General features: G+C 40.7%; 2 protein-coding genes across 2 annotated transcripts in view; one reads left to right on the plus strand and one right to left on the minus strand.

The window, feature by feature from the left end:
• Positions 1-676: 676 nt before the first annotated feature.
• The window catches only part of tnksa (tankyrase, TRF1-interacting ankyrin-related ADP-ribose polymerase a), a 76,031-nt gene continuing 56,947 nt past the window's right edge, over positions 677-19,760 (minus strand). The window contains exons 20-29 of the mRNA XM_055040109.1: positions 9,512-9,592; positions 8,886-9,072; positions 8,371-8,450; positions 7,399-7,519; positions 7,019-7,116; positions 6,387-6,461; positions 6,125-6,230; positions 4,609-4,795; positions 4,343-4,499; positions 677-3,829 (exon numbers count right to left, since the gene is read on the minus strand). Coding sequence (XP_054896084.1) covers positions 3,743-3,829; positions 4,343-4,499; positions 4,609-4,795; positions 6,125-6,230; positions 6,387-6,461; positions 7,019-7,116; positions 7,399-7,519; positions 8,371-8,450; positions 8,886-9,072; positions 9,512-9,592 — 1,179 coding nt within the window. The 3' untranslated portion in view covers positions 677-3,742. The remainder of the gene's footprint in view (positions 3,830-4,342; positions 4,500-4,608; positions 4,796-6,124; positions 6,231-6,386; positions 6,462-7,018; positions 7,117-7,398; positions 7,520-8,370; positions 8,451-8,885; positions 9,073-9,511; positions 9,593-19,760) is intronic.
• Positions 17,216-19,635, plus strand: LOC129366329 (uncharacterized). The gene is made up of 2 exons (XM_055040110.1): positions 17,216-18,675; positions 19,326-19,635. Exon 1 carries the CDS (start codon positions 17,302-17,304, stop codon positions 18,457-18,459), a length of 1,158 nt encoding a protein of 385 aa, XP_054896085.1. The 5' UTR covers positions 17,216-17,301; the 3' UTR covers positions 18,460-18,675; positions 19,326-19,635.

Here is a 19,760-nt window from a genome sequence, read left to right on the forward strand (position 1 = left end):
TTTGAGCAGAGCTGGACTGGTGACTTTAAAGCGGCTGATCCAATTTTCTGGAGCGGATTTTGGAGACGCCCAGGGGGTTGCCGCTGCAGTCAAATGAAGTCCACCAGAACAATGGAACGTGTCCTGGGGAAAGTAAAGGAGAGACTGGCTGCAGAGGAGAAGGATTTACTGCAGTCATACAAAGAGAAGGAATGCCTACCAAGAGACACGGATCCATTCCCAAAGGTACTCCTGAGTCGGGCTTTGAAGAGGACAGTGGTCCCCTTTTAAAGAACACGGACTCGGAAATGGACCTGTGCAAGGTAATACCAAAGACACTGTACAAAAACTGTGTAAAAATCCTAAACAGGAAAACACTCCAGGGGAGAGCTGTCAGCGTGTGGGCTGATAAGCTAAAAGGACAGCCGATACAATGGAGGACGCTATATAAACTGCCAATTAAAAAAAGGACTGGTGACCTCCAGTGGAGGGTGCTCCACGGCGCCATTGCCACAAATGCTTTTTTATCGGTCATCAATCATAATATTGTAAATGAGTGTCCTTTTTGCACCTTATCAGAGAGTGTTTTTCATGTTTTTATAGATTGTACACGTTTAACTGGTTTTTTTAGTTTTCTATCGACTGTTTTAGTCTTTTTAAAATGCTTTTACCAATGCAGTATTTATTAACGGTGTACCTCATAGTAAAGCAACTAGTTTTAGATCTCGGCTTTTAAACTATTTATTGGCTGAAGCTAAACTAGCTATTTATATCACTCGAAGAGATAGGATGCAGGATGGACCTCAGTTGGATGCTGTGACCCTGTGGAAAGTGAACATAAAGGCGAGATTGAGATTGGAGTTTGCTTTCCACAGGGCCACCGGGAATTTGGAAAAGTTTTTGGATTTGTGGGGATGCGATAACGCACTATGCATCATCTCAGAGAGAAACGAACTAATTTATAAAAAAATACTATTATAATGATTTTATTGATGTAAAGAGAAACATTGTGAATTGTGTATATATATTTGTTTAATAAATGTATTGGTAAAATCAAAAAAAAAAAAAAATCTTCTTCTTCATCTTCTTCTTCTTCTTCTTCTTCTTCTTCTTCTTCTTCTTCTCTTAATGTGTGCAGTGTTCATCAGATGGACATTTTCATGCCAACCTAATTTCATGCTTTTCAGTTTTTCCCCCATTTTCTCTTGCGGCAATTTATTCTGTCCACAGGTTGATTAACGTTCTGGTATTTTCCGTAATGAATTGAATTTTTATTTTGTCAAAGCGTCTCATTGCTCACTGGATTAATGTCAAAGGAAAACTGTCTGATTTTCCCCAAAGCGTTGGAATGCCAAATAATGAAGTGAGAACTTTACTTTCTAACAAAGAAAAAAAAAAAAAAACTAAAACATACACACAATTAGTATAAACATGAATGAAATCCCATCGGAGCAAAGAAACTTTTCAGTAATTTTTAAAAAAAATGTGTGAAACCAGCAGTCTCTTTTCTTAATTGTGTCATTATTAGAAAACAGCGATCAACAGGAGGATATGGTCAGGAAATAAAATAGACAGTACATATTGTGTACATATAAAACGCAGAGGCTCTGCGTCAGCCTCTGCTTCATGTTATTGAGAACTTGTGGCATAAATAAACACCAGCGATCCGTTCAGTCTGTGATCTGAATGGCTCAGAGAAATACAGTGAGAAAAACGTCACTATTTACAACTAACCCACCACCTGACAGCTTTACAGTAATGCCCTCCTGAATTTTAACTACTGAAAATAAAAGCGTACCCTTTCACTCGTTAGCACAAGCGGGCGGTTGCACTGTTCGGCCACTGGGTGGCAGCAACAGATAACAGCCAGAGAGGAAAGGGACGAGAAGGCAGCAAGTTCATGTAAACAAACACACCTTTCAAAACATCTCTGAGACAATACATGATACAGAATAATAGTAATAATAGTAGTAATGATACAAAACTAGCTTTACATATGAATTTGAATGAGTAACTGAGGAGAGGCACCTTTTATCTTCCATCTTTAAATCTGGTACATTCAGTTTCTTCATCTCAAACTTAAAGTTTTTTTTAAAGAAAAAGTTAAAATCCATTCAAGAAAGGAATAAACTTGTTAAAATTTCACCTCTGGGTTTTGGGGCGTTTCTGGCATTTTACAGCAAATTTTAGCTGTACTGATTAAACCTGGTCTATCCCAGTACTGCTGTTCAAACACTTACTGGTGTTTAGGATGTTGAAGTGGTTTACACTGACATAAACTGTGAATGTTAAAGTGATTGCACTGAAAGTTTAAAAAGTGAATTTTTTTTTAAATCAACGCTTCACAGAAGTGTCTTTAATTTGTGTTGAATAAACAAATTAAAGACACTTGGTGTGTAAATATTAGTTAAGGTCTGGAAAGGCAGCAGTAAGTGTATTTTTACATTTCTAAACATTCGTATAGATAAAGTCAGAACTATTTAGGTGATTCGAAGAACAGAGAGGAGAGATTTAACACTCAACACCTCAACAATCTCATCTACTCTCACATTTGGCCCAGAAATTGAGCAGAAACACAATAAAAACATGCAGCACTCTGCAAAAGTCTTCAAACCAGTTAAACTCTCTTACATCACAAATCGTACAGCTACAAATTCCAATGAATTTCAAAAGAAATTTCTGTGATACTCCAACCATGTAATAGAGGATAACAGTCCAGTCTACATTTTCTGTCCTCTAAAACGGCTAAGTTCAGCCCTCTTTACCCTGATGCTTCAAAATAAAATCAAATGCAAGCAACTCTCTTCATGTTGAGAGAGCTGTGCATAAAGACCTGGAATGTTTTTTGGGGAACATTAGAGAACAGACAGACCAAGTAACGTACTTTAAAAAAACTTGGATAATTTCCCTTCCACTTTAAAATAACAAACTACTTCCTGTTGGTCTATAAAATAAAATCTCAATGAAATACACTGAGGGTTGTGGTTATGACCTGAAATTGCTCAACAGCTCAATGGCTGAGGATACTTTTGCAAAGTACTGTATGTAGTGTTGTTTTTATTATTAGTGTTCATATTTTTGAGTTTAATGTTTTCTGGCTGCTCTGTAAAAGAGCCGATTTATCCCAAGACTTGCTACAAAGCGAAGCTGGTCCCTTTAACAGAGTGCAGTGGAACGTCTGCAGCGTTGGATTGTGGTCCGACTGTGTCCCGTTAGCCTTTGGCTTGTCGCCCCCGGGGTATCATTTGTCTACAGCTCTTGTTATTTCTGTTTAGACTCATTTCACGCTGTCTTCTTCTGTCTTGTTCGGTCCTGCAGGGTGGAAATGTTCGATTAAACGCTCTGAATTTCTTTTCTCTCTGCATGACCTTTGCTAAATTTCTCATTGTGAATGATTCAAAACAGCAAAAGAGGACCGGCTGTTAAAACAAACCATTAAGCTGTGAGGACAGAATGGATGAGCGGCATACAGGTACCAATAAACAGTCTGTTTGATTTTTACTAAGCCGCAAAACGGCTGAGCAACGTGCGTCTCCTCCATATTATCACACTAAATAAGAATGGATTTCTGCCGTCTGCTGACTTTGGACTGAACTTACAGGTTAAGCCCGACTCAGCTTGCTCTTTCAGCATCTTTTGAGGGATTCACATCACCCCCCTACAGAGACTTCCTGTCCAGGTGTGAACTGTTTTTCCCCTCCTTTGCTTACAGTCCGTTTAGGAAATTGTTGTGGTCATCTTCAGTTCCAGCTGTGATGGTCCTTTAGGACTTCTGCTCCGCAGTGGCAGCAGGCGCAGCCAGACTGTCAGGCTTCATGATCTGATAGGTGATCAAGTACTCTGGGTAAGCCTGAAGAACACAGAAAACATGAATGTTGCGTCATTTCAGCACAAACCGAATCTTTTCTAGATGTAGAAGTAAAAATTACTGAAAATATTTGGTGCTTAATATATATTGGCATACATTAGTGATTTTAGAATTCGCCTGTAATCAAGCTAAATGTACATTTTGCATTTAAGGTAAAAACACTTTTGTCTTTAAATATGTTTCACCCGAAACTCCTCAGTTGGCAGTAGTTTTAACTTCATCCAGTTTCATTTCACCAAATGAATGCTATTGAACTGGACTTTTAACCACTAAAATGTTTATGTTTATAGTTGAAAAAAGTAATGAAGAATTTGTTTATTCGCTTCTTTTAATGTATTACTGATACCAGGTAGAAAAGCTTAAGTGGTTAAACTACACGGAATAATTGATTACTAACACGATCGTTACTTACAGTACTAGTACAAACAACGTAATAGCTAAAAAAAAAGTGTTTAATCTGAATCATTTTTCAGTTTTGAATTTTTAAAAACTGACCTGCTCCCCTCTGTAGATGACGTACTCGGCGTACGCCAGCCCGTTGACGCTGGGTCGCCCTATGACTGAGTGGTGACCCGGGGGGGCGTGCGCCATCTTCATGGCGCTGAACTGAAGAAACGATTTACCCAGAGTCACCCGGCAGAACAGCATCTGTCTGCAGACGCGTGCAGAAGGACAAAAAAAAAAACATGAAATTCCCCACCCAGTGTGCTTCAATCTTTAGTTCTCTGATTAGGAGTTGACCGTCCTGAGGAGGGGCCGACCTGTGACACACGTAGCAGGAGCGGTCTTTGTGAGTGGGACACCCCGTCCCGCCACCGATCCCGTAGACATACTGGTTGCTTTTAGAGGAGTTCTCTGCGAAGTAGATCCCCGCCCCAAACATGCCGCCGATGTAGGCGTGTCGCTCATCAAAACCCTTATGGATGATCGCGTTGATGAAGGGGGAGCCTGGGGAAGGGAGAAACTCATTGTTGAACCAGACTTTTTTTTTTTAAATCTTCCACAGTAAATCTATTAAACTTCTTTTTTGTCTTTAGTCAGAAAGTTCAACACAAGTTGCTCTGAATGCCTCAGTAAAGGATGTGAAAGATTGCCTCTGATTCACAAAGAATGAAAGACGGAGAGCATCGCAGGATGTTTTTTCCTGGAAAATCTACGATCTGAGAAGGAGCTAAGATTAGTGGAGCCAGACAGGACATTTCAGGCCTCAGAGAAGCCAGCGGCTCTGCACCGCGCCGCCTTAAAAGAGTAGTGACAGTCTGACACTACGCTGCGGTCCTGAGGCCGCTGTCCCCAGTAAGCCGTGTGGTTGAAAGGGGAAGGATGATAAACGAGATCCGCTCAAGCTTCCAGCCGAGCTGGAAGAAAGAAAACGTGGGAGTTCAAAGTTAATCTTCCAGAGCATGAATGGCTGAACCTTTGCTAAGCTGCGTTTTGTATCTGTCAAATGGGAGAAAGTCACTACAAACTCCAGGACATCTCCAACACGGGTGGGAAAACTCTGCCTCATTTTGTTGCTCTTTCTCTCAAATAGTGAAGAGTTTGTAGCTTGCAACATATTTTGAGGTTCAACCTGTTTTATGGTCATAGTTTGTTTTGCTTTCTGGATCAAATCAGAAAAATAAATATTTTAGAACCTTGAAGTTCTAAAATAACCACCTTCACATTACTGTAGAGTAAAAATCACTAGCAAAAAAAAATAAAACCTGGCCAAAACTAGCATTGTTAAATATTTAAATAAATATAAACAAATAATTGAGCTACAAAGAAATCCAAACTTTTGCAGATAACTGTCAATTTTGACCAAACAATTGACAGCTAAAGATCCAAATACATCAAAATTTATTTATATTTTTTAATTAAAATTTAGTTTTTTATAAATTCATTATTGTGTAATATATTAGCAATAATATGCTGTGATAGCACTGAAATTAAACTGTTTTTATAAAGTATTGACTTATTTTCTATTAATACAAAATTTTACGATATAACTTGAACCGATGGATAAACTGTACAAAAATATATATATTTTTTTTTACAAAAGCATAAACAAATAAATTCATTTTAAGCAAATTTTTACATTTCTAAAATTTTTTTGATTTTATTCATATTTTTTTAAGTTATGAAAAACTTGATAATAGATTTAAATTATCTCTAGACAATAAAATGAGTGTATTTATTTCAATCAAAAATCTAAAAATAAGCATCATTTGGACTTTATTTTAGTTTCAAAAGTTTGAACAAAATACATCTCAGTCTTTTTCTTTTTTTTTTTACCATGAAACAGCATTCGCTCATTATGGTGGTTGTGATTCTCATCAGCGATTTCCTTCTGCCTGTGTGCGTATCTCTCACGCAGCTTCTTGTTCACAACCTTCTGAATCTGCAGAGAGGAAGAAAGTCAGTGGGGAAAGTTTGTGCAGAAGCTCAAAAATGTGACTAAATCTGGAGCTTTAAGCAGTAATCTGGTTAAAAAAGTCATAGTACGTGTCTTTATGTGCGAGTGCAGGCTGAGTGTGAGAGCGTTTCCAGTCTGCACCTTAATGATGTTGTACCGGCTGAAGACTCCGCCTGCGTTGCCTCCGTCGCGGTGTTCTCTGATCGTGCTCTGCAGCTGAGGGCGACATCAACAAGCGGCGGCGCATTAAAAACAAGAACTAAGCACGTGGGAAACGTGCTGCTTATCTGCTATCTCAGCTGCTACAGAATCCATATATTTACTGCGGATGTGGAGCAGTAACTCATTAAACCAAATACCCGAATGGGACCCGAGGGAAATTTAGAGGAATTCAGCTGCAAAGGTGAAGCCTCAGCAGGAATGCAAGAACGGTGCTGCAGACTTACAAAAGTACGGAAAGTGACGATGGAAACAGAGCCGTAATGAGCGAATCACAAACTAGAGTCAAGCCATTTTACGTCGAAAATTACCTGTGAAATTTCAGTTAACATCTGTCACTTCTCATTAATTTAGGCCCGTTTACACAGATATCTGCTGTCTCCTTCAATCAGCTCTTCTCCATTACCAGAGTAATTCAGTCACTGATACTCGGAAGCGACTGCGACGCTGGTTTTTTGTGTCTCGTCGACTCACTCGAGTGTTTAGCTAAACGCATATTCACACTTGAAATTGAAACAGGCGGATCGTGAAGTGAAATGTGAGGACGCGCTTACTTCCTCTTCCACAGATTGGAACTCCTTGTCGTCCGGCGCCAGGTCGATCAGCACCGTGCCCTGGCTGGAGCAGTGGAACGTCAGGTACGGGTTTCCACCTAAACACACAGATTAGAAAACTCAGTTAGAACTCAAACGGTGCAAATGCAAAAAAATCTGAAAAATTTGTTGAAAAATGTATTCCACCTTTATGGCTTCAACACAGAAAAACACAAACGTGTCTAAAAACTTTATCAAACATAAACTGAGACATTAAGATTCAGATGATGCTGAAATCTGTCACAGTTCCAACATTTATCACGAGCATTAGCTTATATAAGCAGTAATTAAGCAATATGTGTGTGTGTGTGTCTGAGCGTGTGTTGGTGTATTTTCCTGACCCTGCTGGCCGCCCAGCAGCCGCTCGATGCCCTTAATGAGTTTATGTCTGTGGCCGTAAGCGTTTATGCCGATCTCCTTCAGCTCCTCGTGGCCCATGTCTGCCAGAACATCCAGCGAAATCTGCCCGGAGACAAACGACACGCCTCGTCAGATTTATGCTACCGAGAGAACACAAACTGGAAAATAACACACTGTGATGGATCAACCATACCCAGAGTAGCTGTGCATTTGACAAATACATGCATGCGCATCATTTTAAACCAATAGTAAAGAAGCAGAATTCATTAAGAATGACAGCCAGACAGATCCGTGACATATTGGAGGAAATAGGGTTGACAAATATTCATGAAAAGGGAAGGAGGGAGGATGAAAAGGTCACCGAACTGTTGGCAGTAATCACAGAACTGATATGCAAATAAATTACGGCGGATTTTTCTTCCTGCTCCGCAAATTTGTTCGCGGAGATCAGATGGGAGATACGGCTCCTCGCTGATAACGGGAGTAAATCAGCGCTTCCTGAACGGCGTTTGTGGAGAATCTACTCTGGCACTCGGCCCGGTCTTTTCTTTCTGTGGAAAAACGGTTGTCTTCCTCTCCTCCTGTTCGTTTTTCTCCATCTGTCTCCTTCGCGTCTCTCTACCCGTCTTAGCTATCTCGAGTTTTCTAATTAGGACTAAAAACAAATTACAGATGAGGCAGATGGGAATGCCATGAGGTCTGCAGATGCGTGCCCACAAAAACAAACCGTAGTAAATAATACATGCAGAAGACTCATTAAAATGTTTATAGCCCCAGAATAAAAAGTTACAAGATAACCACAGTCTTCAGGTTTGTGGGATTTAAAATGTTTATTTTTTATTTTTTTTAAATCCCGGAGGAAAGAGTCAGTCCCTGTAATTCACAACAAACATGAGCAAGTAAAACAAATGAAGTTGCAGAAGTGAATGAGTTGAAGATGTTTTCCAGGGTACCTGCTCTCTCTGGAAGATGTCCCGGAGGTGTTCCAGGCCCAGACTCTTCAAGAATTGGTTGATGGTCATGTCGAGCAGAGCTGCACAGACACAGATGTCAGTAGGTTCACCACAGGCTGTTAATCATGTGAATGATCCTAAAACAGCATTTACGCACAACGACGAGGGATTACTCATTAAGATTGCTTTTCTAGCAACTTTTACTGGATTTTTACCCCCAAAATTAGGAAACTCTAAGCCTGACCCTTTATTTGTTTTCAATCTGCAATGATTTACAGATTTACTTCATGTTTAGTTTATCACTGAGCTGATAAAAATAGAAAAAATGTCCCAATTAAATACATTTTTGTTTTTATTAAAAAAAAAAAAATCAAGATAATTTTGGCCTTATGGCAAAAGGTGTGGACACTCTATGTGTTAATATTTAGTCTGTTTAATTCTTAAATAAACATCTGTTGGTCAAATAAGTATGAACAACACAACCAGGACTTTTGAAACTAAAACCGTCGCCGTACTTTCGCCCTCCTTCCTGTCAGACCCCGAAGCTCCGTCGGCGACGCCCGTCGCCCCGGCTGCGGCGATGTCACCGAGCGGCGCGGTCAGGTTGTCGATGCTGCTCGCTGCCGACAGGCAGGATGGAGACGGAGACGGCGAGATGACCACGCCGCCCGCAGCACCTGAACTCACCACTCCTGCGGTGAGCTGGGTGAGAAAGGGAGAGTTGATCGGAAGTGGAGGTTGAAACCAACAGAGAAACTTGTCAGAGCGCTCGCATGCATCAACTAGTTTGACACTCCAGCTGAAGTTTGTGCGGCTTTCATGTCCTGCTGCCGAGCTGCCAGTTTGACTGACGGCTCCGCTGCTTTTATCTCTCCCGCTTCTGCGTGTTTCGCACGTCCGATTAGTTTTAGTTTATATCTTTTATTCCCGACTAAACTGTCTGTAGAGTTCAAGTTCGAGTTTGAAATCCTTTCAGATATTATGCGGGAGCTGACTTTTCTGCTTCTTTTTTTTTTTTTTTTTTTTTTTGAGCTTTAGCTCAAAGTGTGCCTCTTAAAGATGGCTACCCATGCTGAGATCTAACTGTGTGCTTTATGTGTGTTCAGAAGCCTTCACTTAAACACCAATGATGAGAACTCACCACAGTGGCCTGCGGTTTCAAACAGCTCGGCAGGGCGTCTGGTGGCATGGCGTCAATCAGCAGCGCTCTAATGTCGTCCGCCTGCAGCAGCAAGAAAGGGAAAGTGAAGTGTGATAACTTAGAAACTTATAAAGAGTTAAGATTTCATCTGTGCTTTTTTATGCAAGTCAGATAAACTAGATACAGTTCTTAAAAATAAACCCAAGTTCATGTTTAAACTGTAGGTTTCTATGTAACAGACTAACCCAAAGTGGCTCATCATTATGAAGTATTCAAATTATTCAAATAGGAATGTGACATTTGTATTGCCCCCGCCCCCATCACTCAGGTCAGGGACAACGACGAGTTTAAAGCAGAAATAAAACAATGTGAATAAGCTTTGAAGACGTCAGAGAGAACCGATTAATTCAGCTAGAAAGGCATAAAATTACAAATCTAAGCCACCACTTTCAGACTTTTAAATAAAAAAAGAAAGCTGTTTACAAACCTGTATCAATAACCTTCTTTTGTTTCAAATCTACATTTTGTAGAACTGGCTTAGAGGTCAGCAACTTTTTTCCATTCAAAATCAACTTTTGTCTCTGGTGCTACAAAATAAAGCTCCTCCAGAGTGGTAAAAATCAGTTTTCTAAACATCTACTACATAAAATGCTTTATGAAAAAAAAATTAAGGTAAGATTTTAAAACAAAATGGATCCACAATTACCAGAACAACAACTATTATGAAAAATAAAGAAAACTAGATAACTTAGTTTGAAGTTCTAACTAGTCTCTGTCTAGTTTGAACTTTTAAAAGTCTGTTGTTGAACAAGAGCTTACGGAAAAACTCCTAAAAATGATGTAAGAGCCACAGTGAAGGGGCCCAAAGAGCCACATGTGGCTCCTGCGCTGACTCATAAAATCCCAATAAAACATTGCTGTTTGTGGAAAACAAATGCCAAACAAAAAATTAAAGGGCTATGAATGTTTTTACGAAGTGCTGTAATCAGGGAACACCTCATGTCCACGGATGTTAGCAGCAAAAGTTTTGTGTCCAAGACGACCTGTGGATCCTCAAATCAAACGTTGAATCGAGGTTAGTGTAGCCTGCACAAAATAATAACCCCGTATTTTATTTTGGCGGGTCAAACCGGACAGCACGCTTTAAATTCGGGGTCAGAACTGCACTCGGATCTGCTCAATTGCTTTTGCTGTCGCTGTGGCTGGCTGCTGGTGTTGGCGTTTTCCTAAATCGCTGAAGAATATTGCAAAATCGAGCCCAATTAACACAGCCGAAGGATTATATTGGGTATAGTCTGACAACTGCTCGACGGTGAGTCGTTTATTTTACGTCTTTTGTTTTTTTTGTATAGTAGAAATGCGGTGGCGACACGCCCACTTAAAATGATGTACTGGCGTTTTAGAATGGTCTTGTAAACTAAAAGATCATTCTTTCTTTGTTAATTTTGTGGCCGAATAGAATATATATTCTCAATGAATTAAGCAAACCTTTTGATTTTTGTAAATTTGCCCTTTACGGATACTTTTAGTTACTTTTCATTGATTTTGTTAACGGCCAATGGAACTTTGGAATTGGTTAATTTCTTTAGGGTTGCGCAACAAACCAGAAAAAAAAACTATTTGAAGTAGTAATTAAGTCAATTAAGTTTAATTGACTTTAATGTCAATTAAACTTGGATACAACTTGAAAGTGCACTTTATTAGATCTGTGACTTTATTAGATCTGTGACTTTATTAGATCTGTGACTTTATTAGATCTGTGATTTTACTAGATCTCTGACTACTTGATCTGTAACTTGATTCTAATCTGTAACATTAATGTGATTAATTTGAAACTCATTTGAATCATTTCTGATAAGTACTTTATGGAATATAACTATTTTTTGTAATGAATGTTTATGTGTCTCAAATAGCAGATTAAGCCTGTTACATGCTAATTTGTTTTATTTATGACCTTGTTTAGGTCAGGTTTTTTTTCCACCCCCGGTTTCAACCCAGGATGGTGAGCTACCAGATCACCGCAGCTTTGCGGTAGGACTAACTTGGACCAAATTGCTTTAGTTCTCTGGACCTATAGCCCTGGATCATGGACTAGGGAAAACAAAAGGACCTAGTCGGACTGTGATTGGTGGATCATTAATCACTCTGCATGTAAAGTACTGGACTTGAATGAGAAAAAGAACTCTTGGGTGTTATCGGGATTTATTTATTTATTTGTTTAATTATTGATTTATTTTTGTTGTTGTCTTCTTGTTGTAATTATTGTTTATACTCATAGGAAAATACAAATATATATTATTATTATTGAATACCTCCCTAAATATATGCAAAGATATGCTTTTGAATACAATGACTTAAATTTACAACCTGTCTGTTGGTGTTTTATTCACATGCACGGGCTCCTCAGGCGAACCCTTCTGATTGCCTATTGCTATATTTGGCTGTAGTCAGGCGCCTAGCCTCAGTGAGCGTTACACTTGGTGAGCTAGCCAGGAGCCTGTGAGTGTGAATATTTTTTTGGGGGGTTCCTTAGTTACACTTTGAATATTTATTTGAGTTTTGAGGAGGAAAAGCTTGAGTAAAATATATAATATAGAGGGGAAAAGAAAAATAAACATGGATTTTGTTGCGCAATCTGGTATAAATGTATCACAGTCAGTGATGATTACTGGTGCTACTAATACCAAGGCCGATGAAGAAATACTTGATTGCTTGAGTAGCTATGGTAAGCTTAGTCGCACTCTGTATGTAACTGATTCCTCAAGCACTTTTTTTAAAAACCTGATCGTTGAATTTGCGGATTCCACTGCTTTTTCCGCATTGCAACCGCTTTTGCCTTATACTTACTCCTCTCAAACAACCACTGATCTTGTGTTCCGTGTCACTGCTTTGGCACTCGAGTACGCAGCCACAGTCGATAGCAGCAGTAGTCATCAGCCCAACTATGTCGCTGAACTTAAGAAAATCGCTGAGCAGAGCGGCCATCGTTTTGAAGATGTATTAAAGGTAGTAATGAGCCAGATCGGCCAACATTTGCATGCAGCAGGAGCCGACGACAATTTTGGAGGTGATGCTGGCATTAGAGATGATGATGATGATGATGATTATGACGACGACGATGACGATGAAGAGGGTGGAACAAAGGTAAAAGAGGAAGAGGATACATTCATTGCTCGACAGCCAGTGCAAACAGGATTGAGATCAGGGTCATTATCCTCACTTCCTCCTGCTCATTCCTCTGCGGAGCAGGGAGCACGACCCCGACGCAGGAAACCGGAACCAGCTTCAAGGCTGACACTGTCCACCAATGACCTCAATCCACCTCAAATACAACGGGTTGTTGTTGAACATGTGGTCAGAAATGCTGATTTGACTGGTTCAACCTCACTTCGTCTTCGAACTTTTTCTGGACGGCTTCCTAAGCCGAGTAATGAAGCGGATTTTGAGTCCTGGCGTTCCCAGATTGAGTCTCTGCTTGCTGACCCCAGCTTTCCTGCGCTGCATATCACCAGAAAAATTACAGAAAGCTTGTCATCACCTGCAGCTGACTTGGTCAAAGGTTTGAGCCCCAACACATTACCAGCGATTTTGCTAAATATACTGGATTCTGCCTTTGGGACAGTGCAGGACGGTGAAGAACTGTATGCCCAATATTTAAACATTCTCCAGAATCCAGGGGAACGACCGTCCAGTTACCTTCAAAGGCTTCTGCTTACTCTTAACACTGTTGTGAAGCAAGGAGGAATCTCACCTGCAGACATTAATAAACATCTATTGAAACAGTTTTGTCGTGGGTGCTGGGACAACACTGTCATAACCAAGTTACAGCTGGAACAAAAGAAAGATAACCCACCATCTTTCTCTGATTTGTTGTTGCTATTGAGAACAGAAGAAGACAGACAGTATGCTAAAGAATCACTTATGAAAAAGCATATGGGCACATCAAAACAGAAAGTTCATATCCAGTCCCAAAGTGCCTGTCCTTGTGGACATTCTGCACCCAATGAAGAGCTGAAAGAAATGAAAAAAGAACTTCAGAAATTACAGCAGCAAATGTCTCAACTTCTGTCCAAGAAAAGTTCAACTGAATTCAAGTCCATGCCAACACAGAAGAAATCATACTCTTCTTCACCTCAGTCAAAAACCAAGCCCAAGCCCTGGTACTGTTTTAATTGTGGAGAAGATGGTCATCTTTCCTCCTCCTGCACAAGTAAAGCAAACCCTAGTCTTGTTGAGCAGAAAAAGAAACTGTTACGCCAAAAGCAGCAAGCATGGATGAAAAGAATTCAAAATCTTTAAACTAAGAACAGCTTCTATTGTGGGACACACAGAAGCTGTGCATATGAACAGTCCCAAAGAACGCCAGATAAAGACAGTGCCACGAGGTCTTGTTGGCACAAAGAGTACAGGCCAAGTTCAAATAAAAGGATTGGTTCAACTGCCTCCTTGATTCTGGCTCACAGGTTACTACTATCCCCTACTCCTTCTACAATACTTACCTCAGGGATCATGAAATTAAACCAATAAGCAACCTGTTGGAAATAGAAGGAGCTAATGGACAAACAGTGCCTTACCTGGGATATGTAGAGATTAACATAACCTTCCCGCCTGAATTGTTTGGTTTACTTGTTGAAGTCGACACACTCACTCTTGTTGTGCCTGATATTAAACCTTCTCAACATCTGATTCTTATTGGCACCAACACCTTAGATGTTGCTTATAGCAAACATTTTGATACCCATCCTGATGACTCATTTCAACCTTTGATGTCAGGCTATATAGCAGTGTATAAGATCCTCCAACACCGCTATGCCCAGAGGTTGAATGACTATAATGCAAATGTCACCCTGCAGTCTAATCAGCCTCAACTCATCCCTGCTGGCCAAACCACAGTTGTAGAAGGTTGCTTGGCTGCAAGATTATGGCAAGATGTAAAACAAGTCCTCCTTGAACATCCAAATTCTTATGCTCTCCCTGGTGGGCTTATGGTAAAAACGTGCCTCATTGACTTGCCTCAACATAGGCCCTGTCATCTGCCAGTTGTGGTAAGCAATGAGTCTGACCATGAGATTCATATTCCAGCACGAGCAGTCATAGCAGAAATCAGCACTTTCCAGAGTGTTATCTCCCAAGAGCAAAAAGTTCAGAATTCAACCCAGTCTACAGAGTCACTACAACAATCTCAACCACATTACAACTTTGGAGATTCACCTTTATCTCCTGAATGGAAGCAGCGAATCACCGAAAAACTCAACAGTATCCCTGAGGTGTTTGCAAAGCATGACTTGGACTTTGGCCGGACAGACAAGGTTAAACATCAAATCAAGTTGTCTGATCCCACTCCTTTTAAACAAAGGCCAAGACCAATCCACCCTCAGGATGTCGATGCTGTCAGAAAACACTTGCAAGAACTTTCTGATTCAGGAGTAATAAGAGAGTCTAATTCGCCATTCGCTTCCCCAATAGTGGTTGTTCGCAAGAAGAACGGCAGTGTACGCCTTTGTATTGACTATAGAAAATTAAATCTCCAGACAATAAAGGACGCCTATGCTCTACCAAAGCTGGAAGATACCTTTTCTGCCCTTTCTGGATCAAAGTGGTTCACTGTGTTAGACCTCAAGTCAGGATATTACCAGATTGAAATGGAGGAAAAGGATAAATCCAAAACGGCCTTTGTTTGTCCATTGGGGTTTTGGGAATTCAACCGCATGCCCCAAGGGGTCACTAATGCCCCAAGCACATTCCAACGGTTGATGGAAAAATGCATGGGGGAGCTGAATCTAAAAGAAGTTTTGGTCTTTATTGATGATTTGATTATTTTTGCACCCACTCTGGAGGAACACGAAGAACGCCTGATGAATGTTCTCAACAAACTTAAAGACTTTGGGTTGAAATTGTCTGTTGAGAAATGTGTATTTTTTCAAACATCTGTGAAATATCTTGGGCATGTAGTGTCCCAGAATGGTGTTGAGACTGATCCTGATAAGATCAAAACACTTACTTCCTGGCCAGTACCCAAGAACCTGAAAGAATTGAGATCTTTCCTTGGTTTCTCTGGATATTACCGCCGTTTTGTTCAAGGATATTCAGTCATAGTTAAGCCACTGCATGACCTCACTGCTGGTTATCCGCCATCCCAGAAGAAACTGAGGTCAACTGTGAAACCAGAAAATTACCTGAACCCCAAAGCACCATTTGGAGGACGGTGGACACCAGTGTGCCAGCAGGCCTTTGAAACCATCATTAAGAGATTAACTTCTGCTCCTGTACTGGCATTTGCTGATCCACAGAAGCCCTACACACTCCACACTGATGCCAGTTCTACTGGTCTTGGTGCGGTGTTGTATCAGGAGCACGACAGAACAAACAGAGTTGTGGCATATGCCAGCAGAGGTCTCTCGCGAAGTGAGTCTAAATACCCAGCTCATAAATTAGAGTTTCTCGCTCTAAAATGGGCAGTAACGGAGAAATTTAATGATTATCTGTACGGCGCTCAGTTCACAGTTGTCACAGACAGCAATCCACTAACTTACTTGTTGTCCTCAGCAAAACTCGATGCCACCAGTTACAGATGGCTTGCAGCCTTGTCTACATTCACGTTCAAGATCAATTACAGAGCTGGAAAGCAGAACATGGATGCTGATGGATTGTCTCGGAGACCTCATGGTGAGCTGTCTGATGATCTTATCTCCAGAAAGGAACACGAACGAGTCCTGAAATTCGTTCAGCAACACCTAAATGAACCAGATTATGTCCCTATTGACCAACCCACCATTGAAGCGGTTTGTGCTCGTCACATGGTGTATAGTAGAGGTGTACATCTTGACAATGCTCTGGTGTTGTCTATGTCCGCCCATGTCAACAGCCTACCGGATAGTTTTACTGACGATGAACAGTTCAACTCCTCTTCTCTTCCTCAATTCTCATTAGATGACATTGCAGTCAAACAGCGTGACGACCCTGTTATCCGCCATGTCATAGCTACACTCGAAGGAGGAGAGTCACCATCACCATCAGTGAGGGAAGAACTTCCTGAATTGCCCCTGCTACTGCGAGAAGTAAACAAACTGGAGCTCCAAAACAACCTTCTCGTTAGGAGGAGACAAGTGGGAAGTGAGCCAACATACCAACTAGTATTACCTCAGAGGTATCGAGCTGCTGTGCTACACCAACTGCATAACCAAATGGGTCATATGGGAATTGAAAGAACTCTCGATTTAGTCCGTTCCCGTTTCTACTGGCCCAGAATGTTCATCGACATTGTTGACAAAGTCAGAACTTGTGAAAGGTGTGTGAAACGCAAATCATTGCCTGAGCGAGCTGCACCTTTGGTCAACATCAAAACCACTCATCCATTGGAGTTGGTGTGTATGGATTTCCTTTCTGTAGAACCGGATCGCAGAGTCAAAGACATTCTTGTCATAACAGACCACTTCACAAAGTATGCCATTGCTGTGCCTACTCCAAACCAAAAAGCCAGAACTGTTGCAAAGTGTTTGTGGGACAATTTCCTTGTGCACTATGGTATTCCGGAAAGATTGCACAGCGATCAGGGTTCAGATTTTGAATCGCGAACCATTCGAGAGCTCTGCAAGATGGTCAATATCCACAAAATAAGAACCACTCCATACCATCCAAGAGGAAACCCTGTTGAGCGTTTTAATCGGACACTGCTGGACATGTTGGGAACGTTAACCGAAAAAACTCATTGGAAAGACTTTGTAAAACCGCTAGTGCATGCCTACAATTGCACGAAAAACAATGTTACAGGATACTCACCATATGAGCTGATGTTTGGACGCCAACCTCGCCTACCAGTGGACTTAGCCTTTGGACTGCCATTGAGTAGGGACGGATTTACCTCCCATACGCAGTATGTGCAGAAGTTAAAGTCCCACCTGGAGGAAAGCTATAAACTGGCTAGTAGGAACTCAGCTAAGGTGATGCAACGTAACAAGACTCGATTTGATCGAAAAGTTACTGCATCAGACCTGGACATTGGAGACAGAGTATTGGTGAGGAATGTGCGACTAAGAGGGAAGCACAAGCTCGCAGATAAATGGGAGTCATCTGTGTATATTGTTGTGAAGAAAGCCGGCAATCTTCCTGTGTACACAGTCAGACCAGAAAGCCAAGACAAACCACTAAGAACCCTACATCGAGACCTTTTATTACCATGTGGGTACTTACCAGTTCCTGAGGAGGAAATACCTACCAGAGACAAAAACAAATCTCCTGTGTTTTCCCCAGTACCTGCTGCTGATGATGACCAAGCAGAGGATGAACTAATCAATCCACCTCTGCACATTCCACTATCTTTTGAACCTGTCAAATTTACAATTGACCTTGATCTACCTCCTGCTGAGCAGCCTGTCGACTTCACACAATTCCCAGGACCTGTCACTGAAGAAGACCGGGACACTGAGGAAGATGAACCAAAACCTGTGGAAGGAACCACAACTGTTGAAAAGGAACAACTAGCAACAGGCAGTGAGGAACCTGAAATTGATTCTGGACAAATCACTTCTGCAGAGGTCTCCAGAGCTGATGGAAGTCTCTCTCTGGATCCTGATACGCCAGAATCTGACAAGGCAGGACTTGACATACAAGAGCTTGATGTGCCAGACATTTCCAGCTATGCTGAAGAACCTCAAGAACCAGTGGAATCAGTAGCTCTGGATACTGAAGACCAACCCCTGAGACGTTCCAGCCGTACAAGACATCCACCAGCTCGGCTACAGTATACTAAACCTGGCAACCCATTATTGAAAAGCATCCAGACTTTGCTTCATGGATTGAGTTCTGCTTTCTCCTTTGCCCATCAAGCAGATGAAGAAGAGCAGTTGATTGCTTCATACCCCAGCCAGCCACCTATCTGCTGCCAGCCTACTACATGTGCGAGGACGTACATGGGATCAGGAGGGGAGAGTGTAGCCTGCACAAAATAATAACCCCGTATTTTATTTTGGCGGGTCAAACCGGACAGCACGCTTTAAATTCGGGGTCAGAACTGCACTCGGATCTGCTCAATTGCTTTTGCTGCTGTCGCTGTGGCTGGCTGCTGGTGTTGGCGTTTTCCTAAATCGCTGAAGAATATTGCAAAATCGAGCCCAATTAACACAGCCGAAGGATTATATTGGGTATAGTCTGACAACTGCTCGACGGTGAGTCGTTTATTTTACGTCTTTTGTTTTTTTGTATAGTAGAAATGCGGTGGCGACACGCCCACTTAAAATGATGTACTGGCGTTTTAGAATGGTCTTGTAAACTAAAAGATCATTCTTTCTTTGTTAATTTTGTGGCCGAATAGAATATATATTCTCAATGAATTAAGCAAACCTTTTGATTTTTGTAAATTTGCCCTTTACGGATACTTTTAGTTACTTTTCATTGATTTTGTTAACGGCCAATGGAACTTTGGAATTGGTTAATTTCTTTAGGGTTGCGCAACAAACCAGAAAAAAAAACTATTTGAAGTAGTAATTAAGTCAATTAAGTTTAATTGACTTTAATGTCAATTAAACTTGGATACAACTTGAAAGTGCACTTTATTAGATCTGTGACTTTATTAGATCTGTGACTTTATTAGATCTGTGACTTTATTAGATCTGTGATTTTACTAGATCTCTGACTACTTGATCTGTAACTTGATTCTAATCTGTAACATTAATGTGATTAATTTGAAACTCATTTGAATCATTTCTGATAAGTACTTTATGGAATATAACTATTTTTTGTAATGAATGTTTATGTGTCTCAAATAGCAGATTAAGCCTGTTACATGCTAATTTGTTTTATTTATGACCTTGTTTAGGTCAGGTTTTTTTTCCACCCCCGGTTTCAACCCAGGATGGTGAGCTACCAGATCACCGCAGCTTTGCGGTAGGACTAACTTGGACCAAATTGCTTTAGTTCTCTGGACCTATAGCCCTGGATCATGGACTAGGGAAAACAAAAGGACCTAGTCGGACTGTGATTGGTGGATCATTAATCACTCTGCATGTAAAGTACTGGACTTGAATGAGAAAAAGAACTCTTGGGTGTTATCGGGATTTATTTATTTATTTGTTTAATTATTGATTTATTTTTGTTGTTGTCTTCTTGTTGTAATTATTGTTTATACTCATAGGAAAATACAAAATATATTTATTATTGAATACCTCCCTAAATATATGCAAAGATATGCTTTTGAATACAATGACTTAAATTTACAACCTGTCTGTTGGTGTTTTATTCACATGCACGGGCT

This window comes from Poeciliopsis prolifica, unplaced genomic scaffold (genome assembly GCF_027474105.1).
Source record: "Poeciliopsis prolifica strain line A6 unplaced genomic scaffold, Auburn_PproV2 SCAFFOLD015, whole genome shotgun sequence".
NCBI classification, from domain to species: Eukaryota; Metazoa; Chordata; class Actinopteri; order Cyprinodontiformes; family Poeciliidae; genus Poeciliopsis; species Poeciliopsis prolifica.